Source organism: Haliaeetus albicilla, chromosome 10, assembly GCF_947461875.1.
Source record: "Haliaeetus albicilla chromosome 10, bHalAlb1.1, whole genome shotgun sequence".
NCBI lineage: Eukaryota > Metazoa > Chordata > Aves > Accipitriformes > Accipitridae > Haliaeetus > Haliaeetus albicilla.
Window position 1 is genome coordinate 21,806,499 of NC_091492.1, and position 17,807 is coordinate 21,824,305.

A 17,807-nucleotide genomic window follows, 5' to 3' on the forward strand; every position below is an offset into this window, starting at 1 on the left:
TCTCGGGTACATCTCATTTTTGTTTCTGCTGGGCATCCTTGAAGGTTGTGTTGCTGACCAGTATAAATACTAAAACCTGTCCAGAAACGATGGACTTCTCCAACCCTGTATGAATTGCTAGTTTGGTGTAAACCAAGCTCTGTCTTCATTCTTGCCACATAAGCAGGCTAGTATTTTTGCAACAGGACTGTTTTAGCACTGGTGAAGGACATAGCAATCTCAGGCGCTTAGGTTAAATTTGTAACAATTGTTGTGCTAATTTCTCTTACTGCGTAAGTCTAGGAATATCACAAAGAAAAGTAACAAGCCTTGAAAGACCAGTTAAGCAAACCCATACTGCAGAGACAAATGTCTCCTTTATCTTCAGGTCTGATATATATTGTTTCCTGAGCCAAATTTTATTTAAAATATTCCTTATGATTTTGTCGTGTATCAGACTTGCTGAGATAACTAAAACAATGGAATTTAAGAGGGTACAAATGTGTTATACAGTTGTTTTCAATGTAACCTTTTTGAAGGAAGAGAAAGATCTTCACTGTGTTTGAATGTCTTACCAGTCTTTCCAATGAACCATAGATTTGGCAACACCAACTGTTGCAAGGAAGCTCAGCATGATTATAACAGTCTGTTGCCTAACTTTTTTCTTCTGTTTGCAGGATTCTGTCTTGCCTGATGGAGCACTTGTATACTGAGAAGATGGTAGAGGACTGTGAGCATAGACTCCTGGAGCTCCAGTATTTTATATCTCGTGATTGGAAGTGAGTGCTGTAAAACAAAATTTATCCTCACTTGATGCTTGTATTTAGTGTTTGTATTCATTAGCAGTTCCTTGTAAAACAGTATAGCATACTTCTGTTCAAAAGAGGACTTTTAAGCATGCCAGGTCTGTAGGGCATTAATGCCTGTCTAGAACAGTGGAAGCAAAAGCTGCTTAGAAAAAGTAAGTGTGGTACCCACTTAAATCAGGTACTCACTTAGAAATGATGCAACCCTAAAAAGTGTCTCAAGTCTGAGTTCTGAAATTCAATGCATCTTTAATTAAAAGAAGTCTCTCTGGCCGTACTGAAGTTGACGGTCACTTTCTGTGCAGGTGGCAGCTAGTTTTATCTGCTCTTGAGTGCTACAATATGGGAGTTGAAGAAAACTAAGCTACTAAGTATAACAAAGAGCCACTGTGTGAGAGGCTCCCTGCTTCCATTTCTGCCTTTTCAAATTCTCTAGGTGTTATTACAGCCTGTAGAACAGATGTAAGTCCCTTTGGAGCACTGCTTTTCCAATTTTCTCATCCAAAGATGGCAGTGCTTTGTTTTAAATGTATACAGAGCCCCTTGTGTCTGTGTGGGTTAAGATGAGGAGAGTATAAATTTGATGAACATGACCAGTGAGGAAAGAATAAGTGTTTGGCTTTTCTGAGGAAGAAGACGCGAGAGGTGAGGAAGTAGAGTACATCAAATGGGGTTACTGCAAGAAATAGAATAATTGTTTTTGGTGACCACAAGTAGTGTAAGGCAAGAAGTCATGGGCTTCAATTACTGCAAAGGGTATTCAAATCAAATGTTAAGAAAATCTGACTCATAGCTGTCTCTATGGGCAGCATTGGCAGTAGTTAAGAGCTGACATGCTCTCTGAACTTTCTGCTTTTAAAATACATGGGGCTTCATGGACCAGAGAGTTTAGGGCTTTGTGGCTATTTATTTAGTCATCTCAATAACTGTCTCCGTAGGTAGACAAGAATACTTAATTTTTTTTTTTCCTCCTCTTCCTGTTTTTCTTCATTGCTGGTTCTCCTACCTGTACCATGTTTCCAGCAGGTAATTCATTGCTTGAGCTAAACTTAAGTGATTGGAAGAAGGAAGACTGAGTATTTGCATTTTGCTGGGAGTAAAGATAATTCTAATTCATATTACAGGCAGGGCAACATTAGCTCATCTTGTTTAACCAATGTTCCCTAGAACTGGCTTATCAAGTATGAACTGCGCGCCTAGCGCAGATGCATGGAATGGAAATGGTTTCCTTACTATTTTTATCATTATCTGTATATCTATATAACTGTGTCCACTGATATCACTTGATGTTTGCCTTCTAAAGTAGTGTAGAAATCTGAAGTTTCCATTTTGGAAAGTTGGCAATATCTCTCTTAGCTTTAATGTAATTAGACATCATCTTAAGAGACCTACACTTGCAGTTTTCTTGTATGCAAAAGCAAGGGATGCGGAGTCTTCAGTTAGCTCAAATCCAGAGCAGACAATTAATCTAACTCAGATTTTTATGAAACTAGCATTTCAAAATGGCAGCAGTACAAAGTACATGAAAGATACTATGCAAGCAAAAGATGGTATGTTCCTGCCTTTATGCTGCTGTAGGACGTCAAGGAGATGATTTCTTTTCTCATGTCAGCATTTGGCTGGCATGCTGCAGAAGAGAATGGGAGGCACTTCAAGAAGCATTGAAGATTTAATCTGTAATTAAAGGTCTTAATGTATTTTTGCAAGATTAGGGAGTTGACTACAAATTGAGTGACGGGCATCTTGCCACCTGTTGGTTCAGTTGGGTAGACACTGCTGTAGAATGATGTGGTGGTGTATGAAACTTGAAGTGGATTTTTCTGCCTCAAAAGCATCTCAGAATATGAAAAAATGTTAAAAGTTTGTGTAAAGTGCTAGTGCTAACTTCTTTGTTTGCAGATTGGATACGGTCCTTTACCGCAAGTGTCAGGGAGATGCCTCCCGTCTCTGCCATACCCATGGCTGGAATGAAACTAGTGAGCTGATGCCTCCAGGGGCTGTTTTCTCCTGCTTGTACAGGCATGCGTACCGCACGGAGGAGCAAGGAAGGAGGGTAAGTGCTGGAGTGCAACTTGCTGCTCTTACATGTGTGATAGAATGGTTGCGTGTACATTTGGAAGTTGGACGCCCTGTGCTAAAACTGCAAGAACTTGCAAAAGCTACTTAAAAGCATTCACTGTAGGTGGTAGTTGCACTGCTTCAGATGCCCAACTCCTCCTCAAATGTGCCTTGAAGGTCTGTGGTGGTGTTCTGGTAAGGCAAAATAGCCCCATCAAGATGTGACAATTGCCTGCAGGGGGAACTGTATGCTGACAACAACTTATGTATATTTGTTCAGACACAGTTCAAGTCCTCCCTCTTGTCTTTCCAAAGAGGAATGTGATTCCTTGTAGATAGCTAGCATAGCTGCAAAATTGGTTTTATGCAAAAAGGAGTTCTGAGCCCAGCTTTCCTAGGCTGTTTCTAATTAAGTTTTTATTTGAGTACAACTTCAGATTGTGCTCCATTAAATTCTTCCTATTGATATAAAGTATCCTTTCAGTTCTTTGGAGCATACTGTACTGGTAAATGTGCTTATGCTGTCTTTAAAGAAGACAGTAGGGATCTGACTTGCAGCTCTGCAGTCTGGAGATACAGCATAATCACATTTGTTTGGTTCAGATCTACTCTTTCCAAGTTTGCTGCCCTCTTGTGCCTTTACCAAGGCACTCCCTTGAGAGCAGCTGGGTACTTGGTCCCATTTTTTTTGGCACTGTAGTGTACACAGCCCCTAGGAGTTGGTGGGTTTACACAGTGGCCTGGCTTAAAAATTAATTTCTACAGCTTGATTTAAAAGGTCTTTTGTGGCAGAGGTCAAGTATTGATTGAAAGCACCTGTCTTTTAGGAATAATTTTTTTAATGCAGTTTGTTAGTCTGCTGAGTTGAGACTTTTTAATTCCATTTTAAATTAGTGCTGACCAAAGAAATCAATAGTCCACCCTGCAAATAATCTATTAGAGAGAGAGAAGGCTTTAAAATGTATTTTTCTTGTGGAAAGTAGGCTAAGGGAACAGCTGTCATTTTGAAATTTAGTGTTTGAAAGCAAACTGATCAGAGGTTAGATCTGTACTTTTTTCCAGTGCTGCACACAAAATGCTAGGTAACTTTTAGTGGTTTGGATTTTTAAATGTATGAAGTTTTAAGATTCAACTGGTGCATTTTAGGTCTGACAAGCACCATACCAGTATCCCTTGATTTTCTGCAATTTGTTTCTTCCTCAGTCTTGCTAAATGCTGGCTCTGATGTGCTGCAGTGGGGATTGCTGAGAAGAAATTACAGCTGGACTATATTGCCTCATTCTGGGCTTCCCTTTTGGTATTGAGGGCATGAGCTGTTTTGACTTTCTTCTCCAGAAGCAGTCTGTAGCTTTGTATGAAAGGGGCAGTGCAGCAGATAATTTAGGGACCTGCTTTGACATCTCATTTCAAAAGCAAAGTGAAGGTTTAAGAATATAAAATTTATTGTAGTGGAATGAAAGGAGCCTTCATCCAAACTAAATGACAGGGTTCCGAACTCTTTTGGAACTCGGATCGCTTGTGGGGGCCCCAGCAGGCTCATGCTGAGCAGTATGGGACAACTTGTGTGCTTTCTGGGATTGCTGATGGTGTTTGTTGTCACTCTCAGTACCTTACTTGACAGCATCTTGTTTTCATTGTGTGGATTTAGAGACCCCATACACTAAATGCTCTTTGCCCTCTTTAACAGCTATCACGAGAGTGCAGAGCAGAGGTCCAGAGAATCCTCCATCAGCGTGCCATGGATGTGAAGCTGGACCCAGCCCTTCAGGACAAGTGCATGATTGACTTAGGGAAGTGGTGCAGTGAAAAAACAGAGACAGGGCAGGTACTGTACACAGTAACACTGGTAATTCAGTTGCAAAGCTGGATGGGTAGGAAGGGCAAAAAAGGGGAAGAAGGGACGTCTTGCTGTTAGCTCTCTCTTTATAGCTGAGAATATATTAAAAATGTGTGCGGTTTGAAACATAATCTACACTAGACAGAGATGGAGGTGATACGAAGAATCTTTGTGCCTACTACGTGGCTTCAGTAGGTTCAAATGTGTAGTGGAATGAGAAGGGGGAAGGGGTTACTTAACAGGAAGGACTTGAATGAAGCAACCCCACCCCACCCTGACTCTTATTTGTAATATTCTATGACAAGCTTGACATTTCCCACATAAACTTTATGATATTTTCATTTGGCAAATACTGACATGCTTCCTGTGTTTATACAGAACTGAACTAACATTTGCTATTACTTAACAAAGTTTCAACGAATACTTTCATGTTAAATTGCTGTGCCCTAGCATAGCTGTAGGGGAGGAGCCGTTCAACAGCAGATGCAGTACAGCATACACCATTGTCTTTTTGAAGTGCCCGTCATAGGTTGTAGTTTAGGTAATTAATCTCTCATTAAGGTTATGTGAAGGGCAAATTAAATGTGATATTCCAGAAGTGAAAGCACATCATGCAGCTTTTGAGAACAAGCGGTAATATCCTAGATGAACATTCTCAATCACTACGATGTATATGTGTTCTGGGAGTGCCAGTAGAAGAGTGGGATTAAATGAGGTTTAGGACTTTGAGGAGCAGGGCAGTTCCACGTGTGTTACAACATTTCAAATTGGGTTCTTGGATCACACACTAAAGAGTCTGTTTTTGTAGGAGCTGGAATGCCTTCAGGACCATCTTGATGACTTGGTGTCTGAGTGCAGAGACATAGTGGGAAACCTCACTGAGTTGGAGTCTGAGGTGAGCAGTTTTCAGCCTGGGATAAAGGGAATAGTTGAGCATGTCAAGTTAAGCTTGTCATTTTGATAGTGATGAAAAAAAGTGAAGTTAGAGCAGCTGCAGAAATGCAGCTCTCTGGGATCAAGCGGAGACCATCCATTCTACCCTGTACAATGTAAGTTTTCATGTGGGATTCTTGAGGAAGAGAATTGACCAACGGTTCAGGATTTTAGGCTGGCGATGACATTTCTCCCGCTTAAAATCGGTCATGGTACTGAAGCTAAGATTTCGTGCTAAAGGTAACTGGGTTACCAGTGCAAAAGTCAAGATATGTCATGAGACTTCATTTTTTTTGGTCTTGCTTGCGAGTAGTTTTGAGTACCATATTGCAACTTTCCTCCCCTGTCCCAAAAGTTTTCCAAGAAGTAACTGCCACGTGCATCATTAGAGGTTTTCAGTGAGGTCAGCAGCTTTACTTATTTTATGAAGCCGCATGTTTTATTATCTTGCCCCAGACTGTTCCATGTATCTCTTAAAACTTGCATTGTGCCTTAGGGAAAGCTTCCTTCCCAGTGATTACAAAATGACTTGCTCGGAACTATTATTAATCTTTAACTCCTGCCTAGGTGTAAGGTGATTTCTAGTGGTGTAGCATCCAGTTTGGAGAAGGTTTGCTGAAATATCCCAGCAATGAGTTTCTGTGGAGACCAGGCTCCTCCCTTAAGCTGGAAGGTTTGTCTTGCATTCTCCATCTTGTTGGCAAGAGTGAACCCTAGGATTTCCAGAATTGAAGGGCAAAGCTGTCTGGATTTCAAAGCCCTTTAAACTGGGTTGTGTTTAACTTGTTATCACAGGTTTTTTCAGAGCCTTTTTTCTTGTCTGTTCACTGTGAAAATAAAATATTGCATGTTTTCTGCAGGACATTCAAATTGAAGCCTTGCTGATGAGAGCGTGTGAACCCATTATCCAGACATTCTGTCATGTGAGTACTCCATAATAGTGTGAATATCTTTTTGGGGGAAAAAGCACTGTGTGGGAAAGGTTAGAGATTTTTAGTATTAGTTCTTGGTGTACTTGTTACAGTCCAAAAATAAAATCAGAGGTAAGAAGTTACAATGGTCTTTTTAATTAAAAAAAACACCCTAACCCAAAAATTCTTAGTTCTGTCTAGTACTTCTGCTGTTGTCAGAGTCCTACCGCAAAAGCTAGAGGTTTAAAGATGAAAACTGCCCTGTAATTGGAAAAATCACTCCTTACAGTGGGTTAAAAACTAAACTTTTTTCCTTCCCCCTTGGCTGCAGGCAGCACATCTAGCCACGCCACTCTGTGCGGCTGCTCAGCATTGCTGAAATAACTTCTTACATTGCTCTAGGATTGAGTAGTTAAATAGCAATGAAGGCACCTAGCTAATACTTCATGTAAGCATTGAGTCTCTGCAGTATGTTCTCCTGAGTCTAAAGTGTGCATGTGCCTGAGATGATTCTTTTCTGAACTGTATCTATAAATGTAGTTGAGTGGTAGAATTGTGTGGCACAACTCTAGGGTGGTCAGTTAATGGTGAGTGTAAGCTCACAATAGAGTGTGGGACTGTAACTTCCATTATTTCTTGGTCATAGTGGGCCAAAGGAGTGTAAAAATCATGACTGGTAAGAGTAGCTTATTTTTAAGCCTTTCATCTCTTCTTCAGGAGGTTGCAGATAACCAGATAGATTCTGGGGACCTGATGGAGTGTCTAATACAGAACAAACACCAGAAGGAAATGAATGAAAAATGTGCAATTGGAGTTACTCATTTCCAGCTGGTAAGCAGCGCTTTGCTCCGCTATCAATGGAAGCCTGTTCTGTTTCTTGAGGGTGTTGACAGAAATTAGCTAATTATGAAACCCCTCCTTCTTTGAGATTGATTTCCCGCTGTATTTAAAGCGCTCATGTGAATTCACACTGTTGTGCTTGCATGCCTGGTCATAAATGGTCGCTTGTGGAGATGATTTTCAGGGCCACCTTCCTTCCAGATGTATGGTAGATAGGGTGCCAGCTTCTTCAGCAGTGCAGCATCCCCCTTACTTCCCCATTAATAAGTTATGGGCAGAAGCATTTGCTGATTTTATGATTCAACAAGTGTTCTTTCAGGCAGCACTTCTCTCTTTTTTTTTTTTTTTCCCTCATTTCTCTCTTGCAGGTTCAAATGAAAGATTTTAGGTTCTCATACAAGTTTAAAATGGCTTGCAAGGAGGATGTGCTGAAACTTTGCCCCAACATCAAAAAAAAGTATGTAGCACCTGACCAAACAGCAATGTCATTGTACAAATATGTAATAAAGTTACAGGATATTTCACGATAGGACAGAAAATGCGGGACTTCGTTTAAAGGCTGATTGTTTTGTGTGTTTACCCTTAGTGACTGCATTCTGCAGATGCTTAAGGTAGAGGCATTGCCTGCCTCTTTAAAATTACTTCTGCTTTACTCTTGCATACAAGCCTGTCCTCTTTATTTTTCTTGCTCTGAAAATAGCTAATGATTACGATTAGTGGACTGCACGTCCAAGGATGTTTTATATCCTTGCTAGATTCATCGTCTTCTAAGATGCAGGTTACAATTGTTCCAGTTGCTGATCTGGGAAGGGAAAATATCCCACTTGTTTTAGCTGGCTTATTCGTTTTGGTGTAAGGGGTTTTCTTCAATGGCCTACTGCAATGACGTAAGGCTAAATTACACACAAGGTCAGTCCTGTTCATGGATAGCAAGACTATTTGCATTTTATGATATAAACGCCCTTCCCATAATGCAAAAGGATTGCTTGCAATGCCATGTAGGTATTAATCTATTTCTGAGATTAAGTAAAGCTTTTCTAAAGCGCTCAAGTGACATAAGAGCAGAGGTCTTGCTGGGCAGGGCTGTGGTGGGATTTTGAATATCTTCTTGTCTGCTGATCTAGACTCCAATTAGCATTAGATTTGGGTTTTAATTGTGATCCAGTTACTCTCCATCGAACTGCACCCAGGCTAGAAGTAAGCACAGATGCACAAGGACTTTGTTGTGTTTGGGTTCTTGGGGTCAGTTTCTCTGATGTGGTGATGCAACACCAGTCTTGGCTGGTCTAAGTGAAGGGTATATGAGTAAAAAGCTGTTTTCTTTTCTGCAGGGTGGATGTAGTGATCTGTCTGAGCACAACTGTGCGCAATGATACTTTGCAGGATGCCAAAGAGCACAGGGTCTCTCTGAAGTGCCGCAAACAGCTGCGTGTTGAGGAGCTGGAGATGGTAAACATGCATGAAACACTTGATCTGCCTGCTTTTCTAGTGAAGTCCTTCAATTAAAGGTTCCTGGTTTGTCTACCCTGGGAGAAAAAGAAACTAATTTATAAGTGTCGTGGTTTAACCCCAGCCAGCAACTAAGCACCACGCAGCCGCTCACTCCCCCCCCATCCAGTGGGATGGGGGAGAAAATCAGGAAAAGAAGTAAAACTCCTGGGTTGAGATAAGAACGATTTAATAGAACAGAAAAGAAGAGACTAATAATGATAATGATAACACTAATAAAATGACAACAGTAGTAATAAAAGGATTGAAATGTACAAATGATGTGCAGGGCAATTGCTCACCACCCGCCGACCGACACCCAGCCAGTCCCCAAGCGGCGAATCCCTGCCCCCCCCCCCACTTCCCAGTTCCTAAACTAGATGGGACGTCACATGGTATGGAATACACTGTTGGCCAGTTTGGGTCAGGTGCCCTGGCTGGGCATGAGAAGCTGAAAAATCCTTGACTGTAGTCTAAACACTACTGAGCAACAACTGAAAACATCAGTGATATCAACATTCTTCACATACTGAACTCAAAACATAGCACTGTACCAGCTACTAGGAAGACAGCTAACTACATCCCAGCTGAAACCAGGACAATAAGACATATCTAACTTATTTTTTCCACTCTTCTTACAACACGACGTTCAATTGCCCTTCATGGTGAAAGTAATGATTGTCTAATGCTTTAAATATAGTCTCATGAAGGCTAAGGCAAGGTGAATAGTCATTGGAATTTCAGCTTTCTGATTACATTTAGATAGCAATGTGCTACACATGCTTATGTCCTTAAAGTCCTCTATGAGAGAATAAAAGCTTCATTTTACAGAGTGAGGAAATAAACACAGATGAAGCAACTTGACTCCAGCTGCTTTAAGTTGCTCAGTGGATAAACAGGAGTAGTATTTATTCTGGGAGGCAAGGCTGCATCTCAGCTTCCTGCTGCAGTGCTTGCAGCAATAAACTCTGAAGTTCTTTGTCCAGTAGATAATGTCTGAGTGTTAAAGCTTCATCTTAAGTAGGCCCCTATCAGACGAGGCAGCACACTTGCCTTTGTATGGAAGAATTCAAATGTTGGGCATCGCTAAAAGCAAGAATTTCATTCACATCCTCCAGGTCACCCAATAGATGGGTGGCTATTAATATGTACTTTAGCTTTCACATGAAAAGATTTTAGTTGTCTTGGACATTTGTGTTGATGCCCTTTTATGAGCAGCAATGGAAACAACTTGCAAGCTCTGAAATTTGGTTTAAACCCTTTCTTCAGTGTAAAAAGCCAACTGATCCACTGCATGGATTTGCAAAGTTGATTTCCCACTAACACCACTTCTCACACTTAAGACCCTTAAATTCAAAGAAACTGACCTGCCTGTTGTGAGTTGCTTGCTTTTTGTGAATAAAGGGCTCTAGTTAATAGGTTAAAAAAGTAAAATAGTCTTTAGAGTCCTACTTTTAAAAGTCTGTATTATAATTTATCCTGCAGACCGAGGATATCAGACTTGAACCAGAACTGTATGAGGCTTGTAAAAGTGACATCAAGAATTACTGCCAAAACGTGCCCTATGGCAATGCTCAGGTAATGGATTTTATTAATAATTTACAATTTAATTTCTGCTGTCATTTCAGAAAACTTTTGGAGAATGCTTTTGCCCCTGTGAGTGCAGCTTTAGATTTTCATTTTGATATCACTGAAATCTTTTGGCAGTGTTTTGGAATGTTAAATTTTTTTTTTTTTTTTTTTAGTGGTTCACAAGCATTAATACTGGGTGAATGCAATGCTGTGAGCACTTCATTCTTTATTTAATGCTAGTTTTAAGTTACTAGCAGCTGGTTACTGCAAACGTTGCTAAAGATTGCTTAGGCATAATGTCTGCAAGATGAAGTTTGCAGTTTTGGAGTAGGTCCAGGTGACCCTCTTCATCTCATTAAATCTTTGTAAGAAAAGATGAGCTTAAACCAAGTCCTGGAAATAAGCATTGGTAATTTTGTTAAAATCTAGACATTGGGAACTTAGCTGCACAAATCAGGTGAAGATAGCCATTAGGGGAACACATAGCTGTATGTTTTGAGCAGCGTATGACAGAATCATATCAACAATGCGTCCATTAACAGTTGTAATACTGTGTTGTAGATTATTGAATGCCTGAAAGAAATCAAGAAGCAGTTGAGTACCCGGTGCCACCAGAAGGTGTTTAAACTGCAGGAGACAGAGATGATGGATCCAGAACTGGACTACACGCTCATGAGAGTCTGCAAGCAGATGATCAAGGTAATGGCAAGTGTGCTAATTTAAGAGAGTGAGCTTGGGATACAAGAGCTTTTTTTGTTCCCGTAAAGGCTTGTTAGAAGACTGCTGTGTTGTTTCAGAAGTATGCTTGCTTTTTTGCATAGTAATCTGTTTCTTAACTCTGAATCAGGCTGAGGTTTCTTCAGGACTCTTTCAACTTTACTTCTTCCAAATGTCTGATCAAAGCCTGTGCATTAATAAATTCGTCTTCCCAACTGCCAGCAGAATTGAGGAGGAAGTCTGTGCTGAGGCTTCTAATACAGTTTTCATCCAGTCAGTTTGGATTTGTATTGGCTTTTAGCAAAGATGAAGTTAAGATCACAGAGAGGAGTAACATCTTCAGTTCACTGCTGACCTGGTGCACACAGACTTTCATTGAACTGATAAAGCAGGCAAAATCGTGCAAAACTTGAAATTAGAAATGCTGGCTTAAAGTGGTACTCTGTGGAAAGCAGCAGTGAATGTTAATACAAGACAGTCTTGCACAGTAGCCAGAATTGCAAGCCCTGAAACACTAGTATGTGTGGTCTGTATGCAGTACCCTGGCTCCATATTGTGGCCAAAGAACAACATCTTGAAAATTTATTGCTTTCCAGTATAGACTCATGCTTCTAAAAAAAGACCTGTAATCTCACCAAAATGGAGAGCATTAGAAAGTGCGATAGCCTTATCTTATGCCTGCAGAATTAGTTTCTAACAAAAGAAATTAGTACTTTGGTCTGAATTTTGGGTAAGCTGGTTCACTTCTGACTATCTAATTCAGGGTGGGAATGGGCAAATTAGTATCAGTGAGCTGTTCTCTGCTTTCTCTTTCTGTATGGTCTTACTTTGTCCTGAGTGTTACTAATGAAGTCTTTAACCTGTTGCTTTGTCCAGCCAGCATTTATGCAGAACAGCAGTATGTGTATAGACTTAAGAGTCCCTTTTTAGTTTCCAAAATAAAGGGGAGTGAAAGTAGTTGGGTTTGAGACCTAATTTGGTGGCTGTTTCTTGCAAAGTGTGCTGCAACTTAAGAATATAAAATAAAGGCAAATTGGTTTTGGTACTGCCAACACAAGCTGGTGCCTAGAAGCCAGTCAAGACTGTATGGTGTGGTGCTCAGTCCATAAGCAGAGATATTTGTGCCCATAGTCTATTTAGAGAGTAGCACTGTTCTTTTTAATAGGAGGCGTTGGGGTTAGGGAGTGTGTCTGTATACCTCTGGGTTGGGCAGGTGGTTATTCTCTTTGGTGATTGTAGTTGGGTTTTTTCCAAGTGCTTAGTGATGAAACTTGGTTGTTTGGGGTTTTTTTGTAGCGGTTTTGTCCAGAAGCAGACTCAAAAAATATGTTGCAGTGTTTGAAACAAAACAAGAACAGTGAAGTGATGGATCCTAAATGCAAACAAATGATTACCAAGCGCCAGATTACACAGAACACAGGTACCGTCTTCTGAAAAAAACTTAACTTGCCTGCAGAGCTGTTGAGTGGTCTTCATGGCTGAAAGAACATTTGCTTTGTTTTATTCTCCTTCGTGGTTGTCAGTGCACACACTGACTTTATTCAGTCAAGTTCTTGAGGGTCAACATGAGTTATTGGATCCACTTTATTCATGAAGCTCTTACAAGCTAAAATTCTGTTGTGAAAAAAATACTATTTTTCCCCCAAATCAAATTCATTGGTGGTACAATGTCATCCGGGAAATTTCTATCAAATCTCTTTTGGAGTGTTATGTTCTGTAATCTGAAGAGATGTGTACTCTAATGAAGTTCTGTCATCTTTCCCGGTTAGATTACCGCTTAAATCCAGTGCTCAGAAAGGCCTGCAAAGCAGACATACCGAAATTCTGCCAAAATATCCTGAATAGGGCCAAGGATGATACAGAGTTGGAAGGGCAAGTCATCTCGTGCCTGAAGTTGAAATACGCAGACCAGGTGAGTGGGGCTGGTGCATGCAAATGAGAAACTGTGCTGAGCAACAGTCATTGAACAAAAAAATCAAACCTGGGCTTGTGGTGTGTTCAATGTATGGTAACAGGCTGTACGTAAATGAGTTTTTTACACTCCTATACAAGTATTACAGAATACACAGGTTAAAATGCAAGGTGATTGATTTATGAAAATAAAGGTCATTGAGTGGGTTAATGACTTTCTCCGCTTAATAGCGTCTCTCTCCAGACTGCGAGGACCAAATTCGAGTGATAATCCAGGAATCGGCTCTCGATTATCGGCTGGATCCCCAACTTCAGATGCACTGTTCTGAAGAGGTAGGAGAAGTAGCTCCACAGCTACTTTTTCAGGATGAAAACTGCCTTTGTGTTTCATAAAGTCCTTTCATGTAACAGATTTTTGTTTCTTAAAACATGAAGTCTCCTGATAATTAAAACAAAAGAAAAAAAACACCTTTAAACTGCTTCCGGCTTGTCAGGTTCTCTGCTTGTGACTTTTGCCCAGTGTGCAAGAATTGCAGTTTCCAGTGCAGTGGTAATATGAAGTTAATTTTTTCATCTGGGATCTCATTAGTACTTGTGACTATGGAAAAATACTGCTTTCCTGTTGTAAAAATTTGTGTTAGTTCTCTGGTCTTGTTAACCTTAACTGGAATACAGTCAGATTTCTGAGCTTTCACTTTTGATAGCTGAATCAGCCATGCCTCAAGTATTGCTTATTTCGTATCTTAACATTATTTCTATGCTCTTTCCCTCCCTGCCTTCCTCAGTACAATAATACTGACTTTATGCTGTTGGATTTCAAAGGGTATGCACATTGCATGAGCCAGACTGCAGTTGGCTCTGGGGATTCTGAGGGAAGAAAATGTCTCATCATGTGTTCTCTAGCTGCACCCTGTGATGAACTAATGTATTGAGATACAAATGTGCTAAAAGGCAGAATGTTTGTTGTGAACTACTTGTGTTAAAATACCTTCTTCAAAATAGATTTCCAGCTTGTGTGCAGAAGAAGCAGCAGCTCAAGAGCAGACTGGGCAGGTGGAAGAATGTCTGAAAGTGAATCTGCTGAAAATAAAAACTGAAATGTGCAAGAAGGTAAAGGAAAAGTTGAATGTGCTCTAAAAGGCATCCCATCCCTGCAGAAGTCTGTGATTTTTCCAGATCACAGCCCAGGCCATGTTCTAGCTATTGCAAAGCCAGAGCTCTGCAAATTTCCTTACACATCTCAGTTCTGGCCTGCAGCAATTCAATTCCATTTCAGTTTGCCAGTGAAAATTGTGCCGACAATGCCTCCTTTGCAATTTCAGGCTTGGATCCTTTCTTGATTATGTTTGCCAAAGTTTCTTGTTACTAATCTGTTTTCTGTTGCTGTCTCTGTTGCAGGCTTCCTGAGTGCTGGGTATAGCCTAGGCACTGGCTATGATCAAGGGCTGTATGAATTGCCTCATGGCTATGGCACCTTATTTCAGTCCTAACTGAAGTAACTCTGGCGTATTGACTTTGTATTTTAGATTAATATGGGTATTTTAATGAACATAACTATGGTAACCCTTATAAACCAGGATATTTAATCCAGCCTAAACCAGCATTCATAGCCTCATCCAAGGACAGTGTTGTTTTTCCCATGATCCTGGATTTAAAAAGATATGATGCACCTTTCAGAAACATTGAGCAGTATGAGTTTTGTTCTCTCTCCTTTTTTTGAGATGTACTTGTAATTTGCCCCTCCCCAGGAAGTGCTCAACATGCTGAAGGAAAGCAAAGCAGATATATTTGTTGACCCAGTGCTCCACACAGCCTGTGCCCTAGACATCAAACACCACTGTGCTGCCATTCCACCAGGGAGAGGACGTCGTAAGTGCTCATGCTTTAATCGTATAACGTCTCGGTCCTGAGAGTCTTAAGCTGTATTTTTTTACCAGCATTATCTTAAGTACAAGATGTTTCCACCAGCCCTTTGCAGGTAATAAGGTGGAACAGCTGCAGAGGTGGTAGATGCCACTAGAAGATGGCTATAAAGAAGTCCTTCCTTGTGTCCAAGCGGGACCTATTCTTCAATCCTGATACAGTATCCTTGCAGACTTACCTGCAAATTTTATGAGCATATTTTATATTCCATCATTCATACAATTCCTGCCAATAGTGTGTGATACCAGATCTGTAACCCTTCTATAAAATCTCTCCTCAGTTAAATCCCATTGAAAATGAACTATTCAGTCCATGTGTATTACATGGACTCATTTTTCAATGAGGTTTATCTCCCACCCTGTATCAGCTTTGCACAAGATAACAGCTCCCAAGCTTGCTTATGCCAATGTTATATCAGACTGTATCAAAAGCTTCCTTAGAACTAAGCTGCTTCTCTTACAGAAGCAAATCAATTTGGTTTCACAAGATTCATTCTTAGCTAATCCCCTTGGTCCTTCTTTCTTTGTGTCTGTCTTTGTCCATGATTGGCTTCTTTGTTTCAGTATTTTTGCCAGATAAAATTAAACTGAAATCCTTTGATGTTTCTTTTTTTTTCCCCATCTGCTTAAACATATAATTTTTTTCTTTTCCAATATTGCAGAGGGTAGGTAATCTTTATTACATTTTCTAAGTTCACATAGTGGCTAAAGGCTTTGAGACTTCATCAACTGTTTCAAGTCCTCCAAGACTGAGTTCAGCAGGTTCAGACCACTTGAAACATGATTTATTTAAGTATTTCCTAACTCATTCTTCTCCTGTTTGAGGTCAAGCTCTTGCACTTTGTTACTGCTATTACGTTAGCTAGCTGGATAGTATATATGGCTGTTTAAGGAAAGGTAGTGGGCAAAAAAGTTCTGAACTTTCCCATCTTTCTGAGTTTATCTGCCATTAAAAATAGCAGCCAAGTATTTTCCTGGTCATTATCTTTTGTGCTGGTTACTGAATAACTCTCTGAAATTCTGGATATCCTTTATTTATTCCTGTTTTGTCATAATTCTTTTGATGTGTGTTCTGATGTGTTTGCACTGAAGGTATGCAGAAGTCTGTAGCTTAGAGAGGGATCTGCCTCTGAGTGTTTGAACTGATAATTGTGTTTAAAAAGTCTGGACTTAGTTTAAAGTTTGCAGCCTGTTTGCTATGTACAAAATAACTCATCACTGCAGAAAGCATCCAATTAGGGATTATTCAAGTAAAGCAGCATAAGTATAAAATAAAAAATTTTATGTCATTGTCTCATACGAGCACATAAAAGAGCTTATGGGTTAGCCAAGCCACTCCATAGGCACCCAGAACGTTGTGATCCCATTTCCTTTTCACAGGACTGTGTGAAAACTCAGGAAGGTAAACCTTTCCAGAACACTTTGTTTATCAAAAGAAACTCCGAACAAGCCTAAGGAGATGACACTGTTTTTTTCCTGAGCTGAATTTGATATTAATTCTCTCTAAAGGGTAGTGGTACGGGATTTAGAGTACAGCTCATTGAAGGTGCAAATTCATAAGATTTCATAAAATCTCAAATAAATCACATGAATTACATCTTGGAAACATACTGTAATTTCTTTTTGGAAGTCAAAATTCCTTGCACCTCAAAATGCAATATTAATCATGAATCTTGGTGAAATTGGTAGCTTCAAGGGTACAACAGGGCTTTGTATATAGTCTGTCAGGCTGGCTAGTCTGTTTAGAAAGCTATGTAACTGTCAGCCTTTATGAGAATTGAAGTGTCCCTTTCCAGCAGCCTTTCCATAGCATGTTGTTGAAGCCACTGCTTCTATTTTGTAACACCGTCTTCTGCACATTACAGAAATGTCATGCTTAATGGAAGCTCTGGAAGATAAGCGTGTGAGGTTGCAGCCTGAATGCAAGAAACGCCTTAATGATCGTATTGAAATGTGGAGCTATGCTGCAAAGGTGAATATGTAAAGGATTTCGTCTTTTTTGCATTGGACCTTTCTGTTGCAAGCTATTTATGAAAAATGTCAACTGTAATGAAATTCTTGTCTCTGAAGTTTAGCATTTTGAGTTTGGTCCAGAAAAATTGAAATCACGTCTCCTTTTTTGAACTTGTATATCTTAACTTTCTGTGTTGTGGTTTAACCCCAGCCAGCAACTAAGCACCAGGCAGCTGCTCACTCATTTCCCCCAACCCAGTGGGATGGCAGAAGGGATCTGGGGTGGGGGGGAGGAAGTAGAACTCATGGGTTGAGATAAGAGCAGTTTAATAGAACAGAAAGGAAAAAAAAAATGATGATGATAATAACAATAATAAAATTACAATAATAATAATAAAAGGGTTGGAATATACAAGAGATGCACAGTGCAGTTGCTCACTGCTCACTGACCAATACCCAGTAAATTCCTGAGCAGTGATCGACCATCTCCAGTCAACTACCCCCAGTTTATATACTGGGCATGATGTCACATGGTATAGAATATCCTTTTGGCCAGTTTGGGTCAGCTGTCCTGGCTGTGTCCCCTCCCAACTTCTTGTGCCCTGCCAGCCTTCTTGCTGGCTGGGCATGAGAAGCTGAAAAATCCTTGACTTAGTCTAAACATTACTTAGCAACAACTGAAAACATCAGTGTGTTATCAACATTCTTCTTATACTGAATCCAAAATGTAACACTATACCAGCTACTAGAAAGAAAATTAACTCTATCCCAGCTGAAGCAAAGACACAGTATCTGGGATGCATCCTCAACAGTGCAGAATTAAACTGTCTTTGGTGCACACAGGGCTTGGTCTGCAGTAGAGAGGGTCTGGGGCAATGAA

At 40.2% G+C, this 17,807-nt stretch overlaps 1 protein-coding gene across 2 annotated transcripts in view; it reads left to right on the top strand.

Annotated features, from left to right (window-relative positions):
* The window catches only part of GLG1 (golgi glycoprotein 1), an 89,186-nt gene that overhangs the window by 65,814 nt on the left and 5,565 nt on the right, over positions 1-17,807 (top strand). For both annotated transcript variants that reach the window (XM_069793796.1, XM_069793797.1), the window contains exons 10-25: positions 657-758; positions 2,685-2,838; positions 4,531-4,668; positions 5,489-5,575; positions 6,474-6,536; positions 7,242-7,355; positions 7,733-7,821; positions 8,696-8,813; positions 10,338-10,430; positions 10,986-11,123; positions 12,438-12,561; positions 12,911-13,053; positions 13,284-13,385; positions 14,055-14,162; positions 14,801-14,921; positions 16,840-16,946. In XM_069793796.1, coding sequence (XP_069649897.1) covers positions 657-758; positions 2,685-2,838; positions 4,531-4,668; positions 5,489-5,575; positions 6,474-6,536; positions 7,242-7,355; positions 7,733-7,821; positions 8,696-8,813; positions 10,338-10,430; positions 10,986-11,123; positions 12,438-12,561; positions 12,911-13,053; positions 13,284-13,385; positions 14,055-14,162; positions 14,801-14,921; positions 16,840-16,946 — 1,801 coding nt within the window. The remainder of the gene's footprint in view (positions 1-656; positions 759-2,684; positions 2,839-4,530; positions 4,669-5,488; positions 5,576-6,473; positions 6,537-7,241; positions 7,356-7,732; positions 7,822-8,695; positions 8,814-10,337; positions 10,431-10,985; positions 11,124-12,437; positions 12,562-12,910; positions 13,054-13,283; positions 13,386-14,054; positions 14,163-14,800; positions 14,922-16,839; positions 16,947-17,807) is intronic.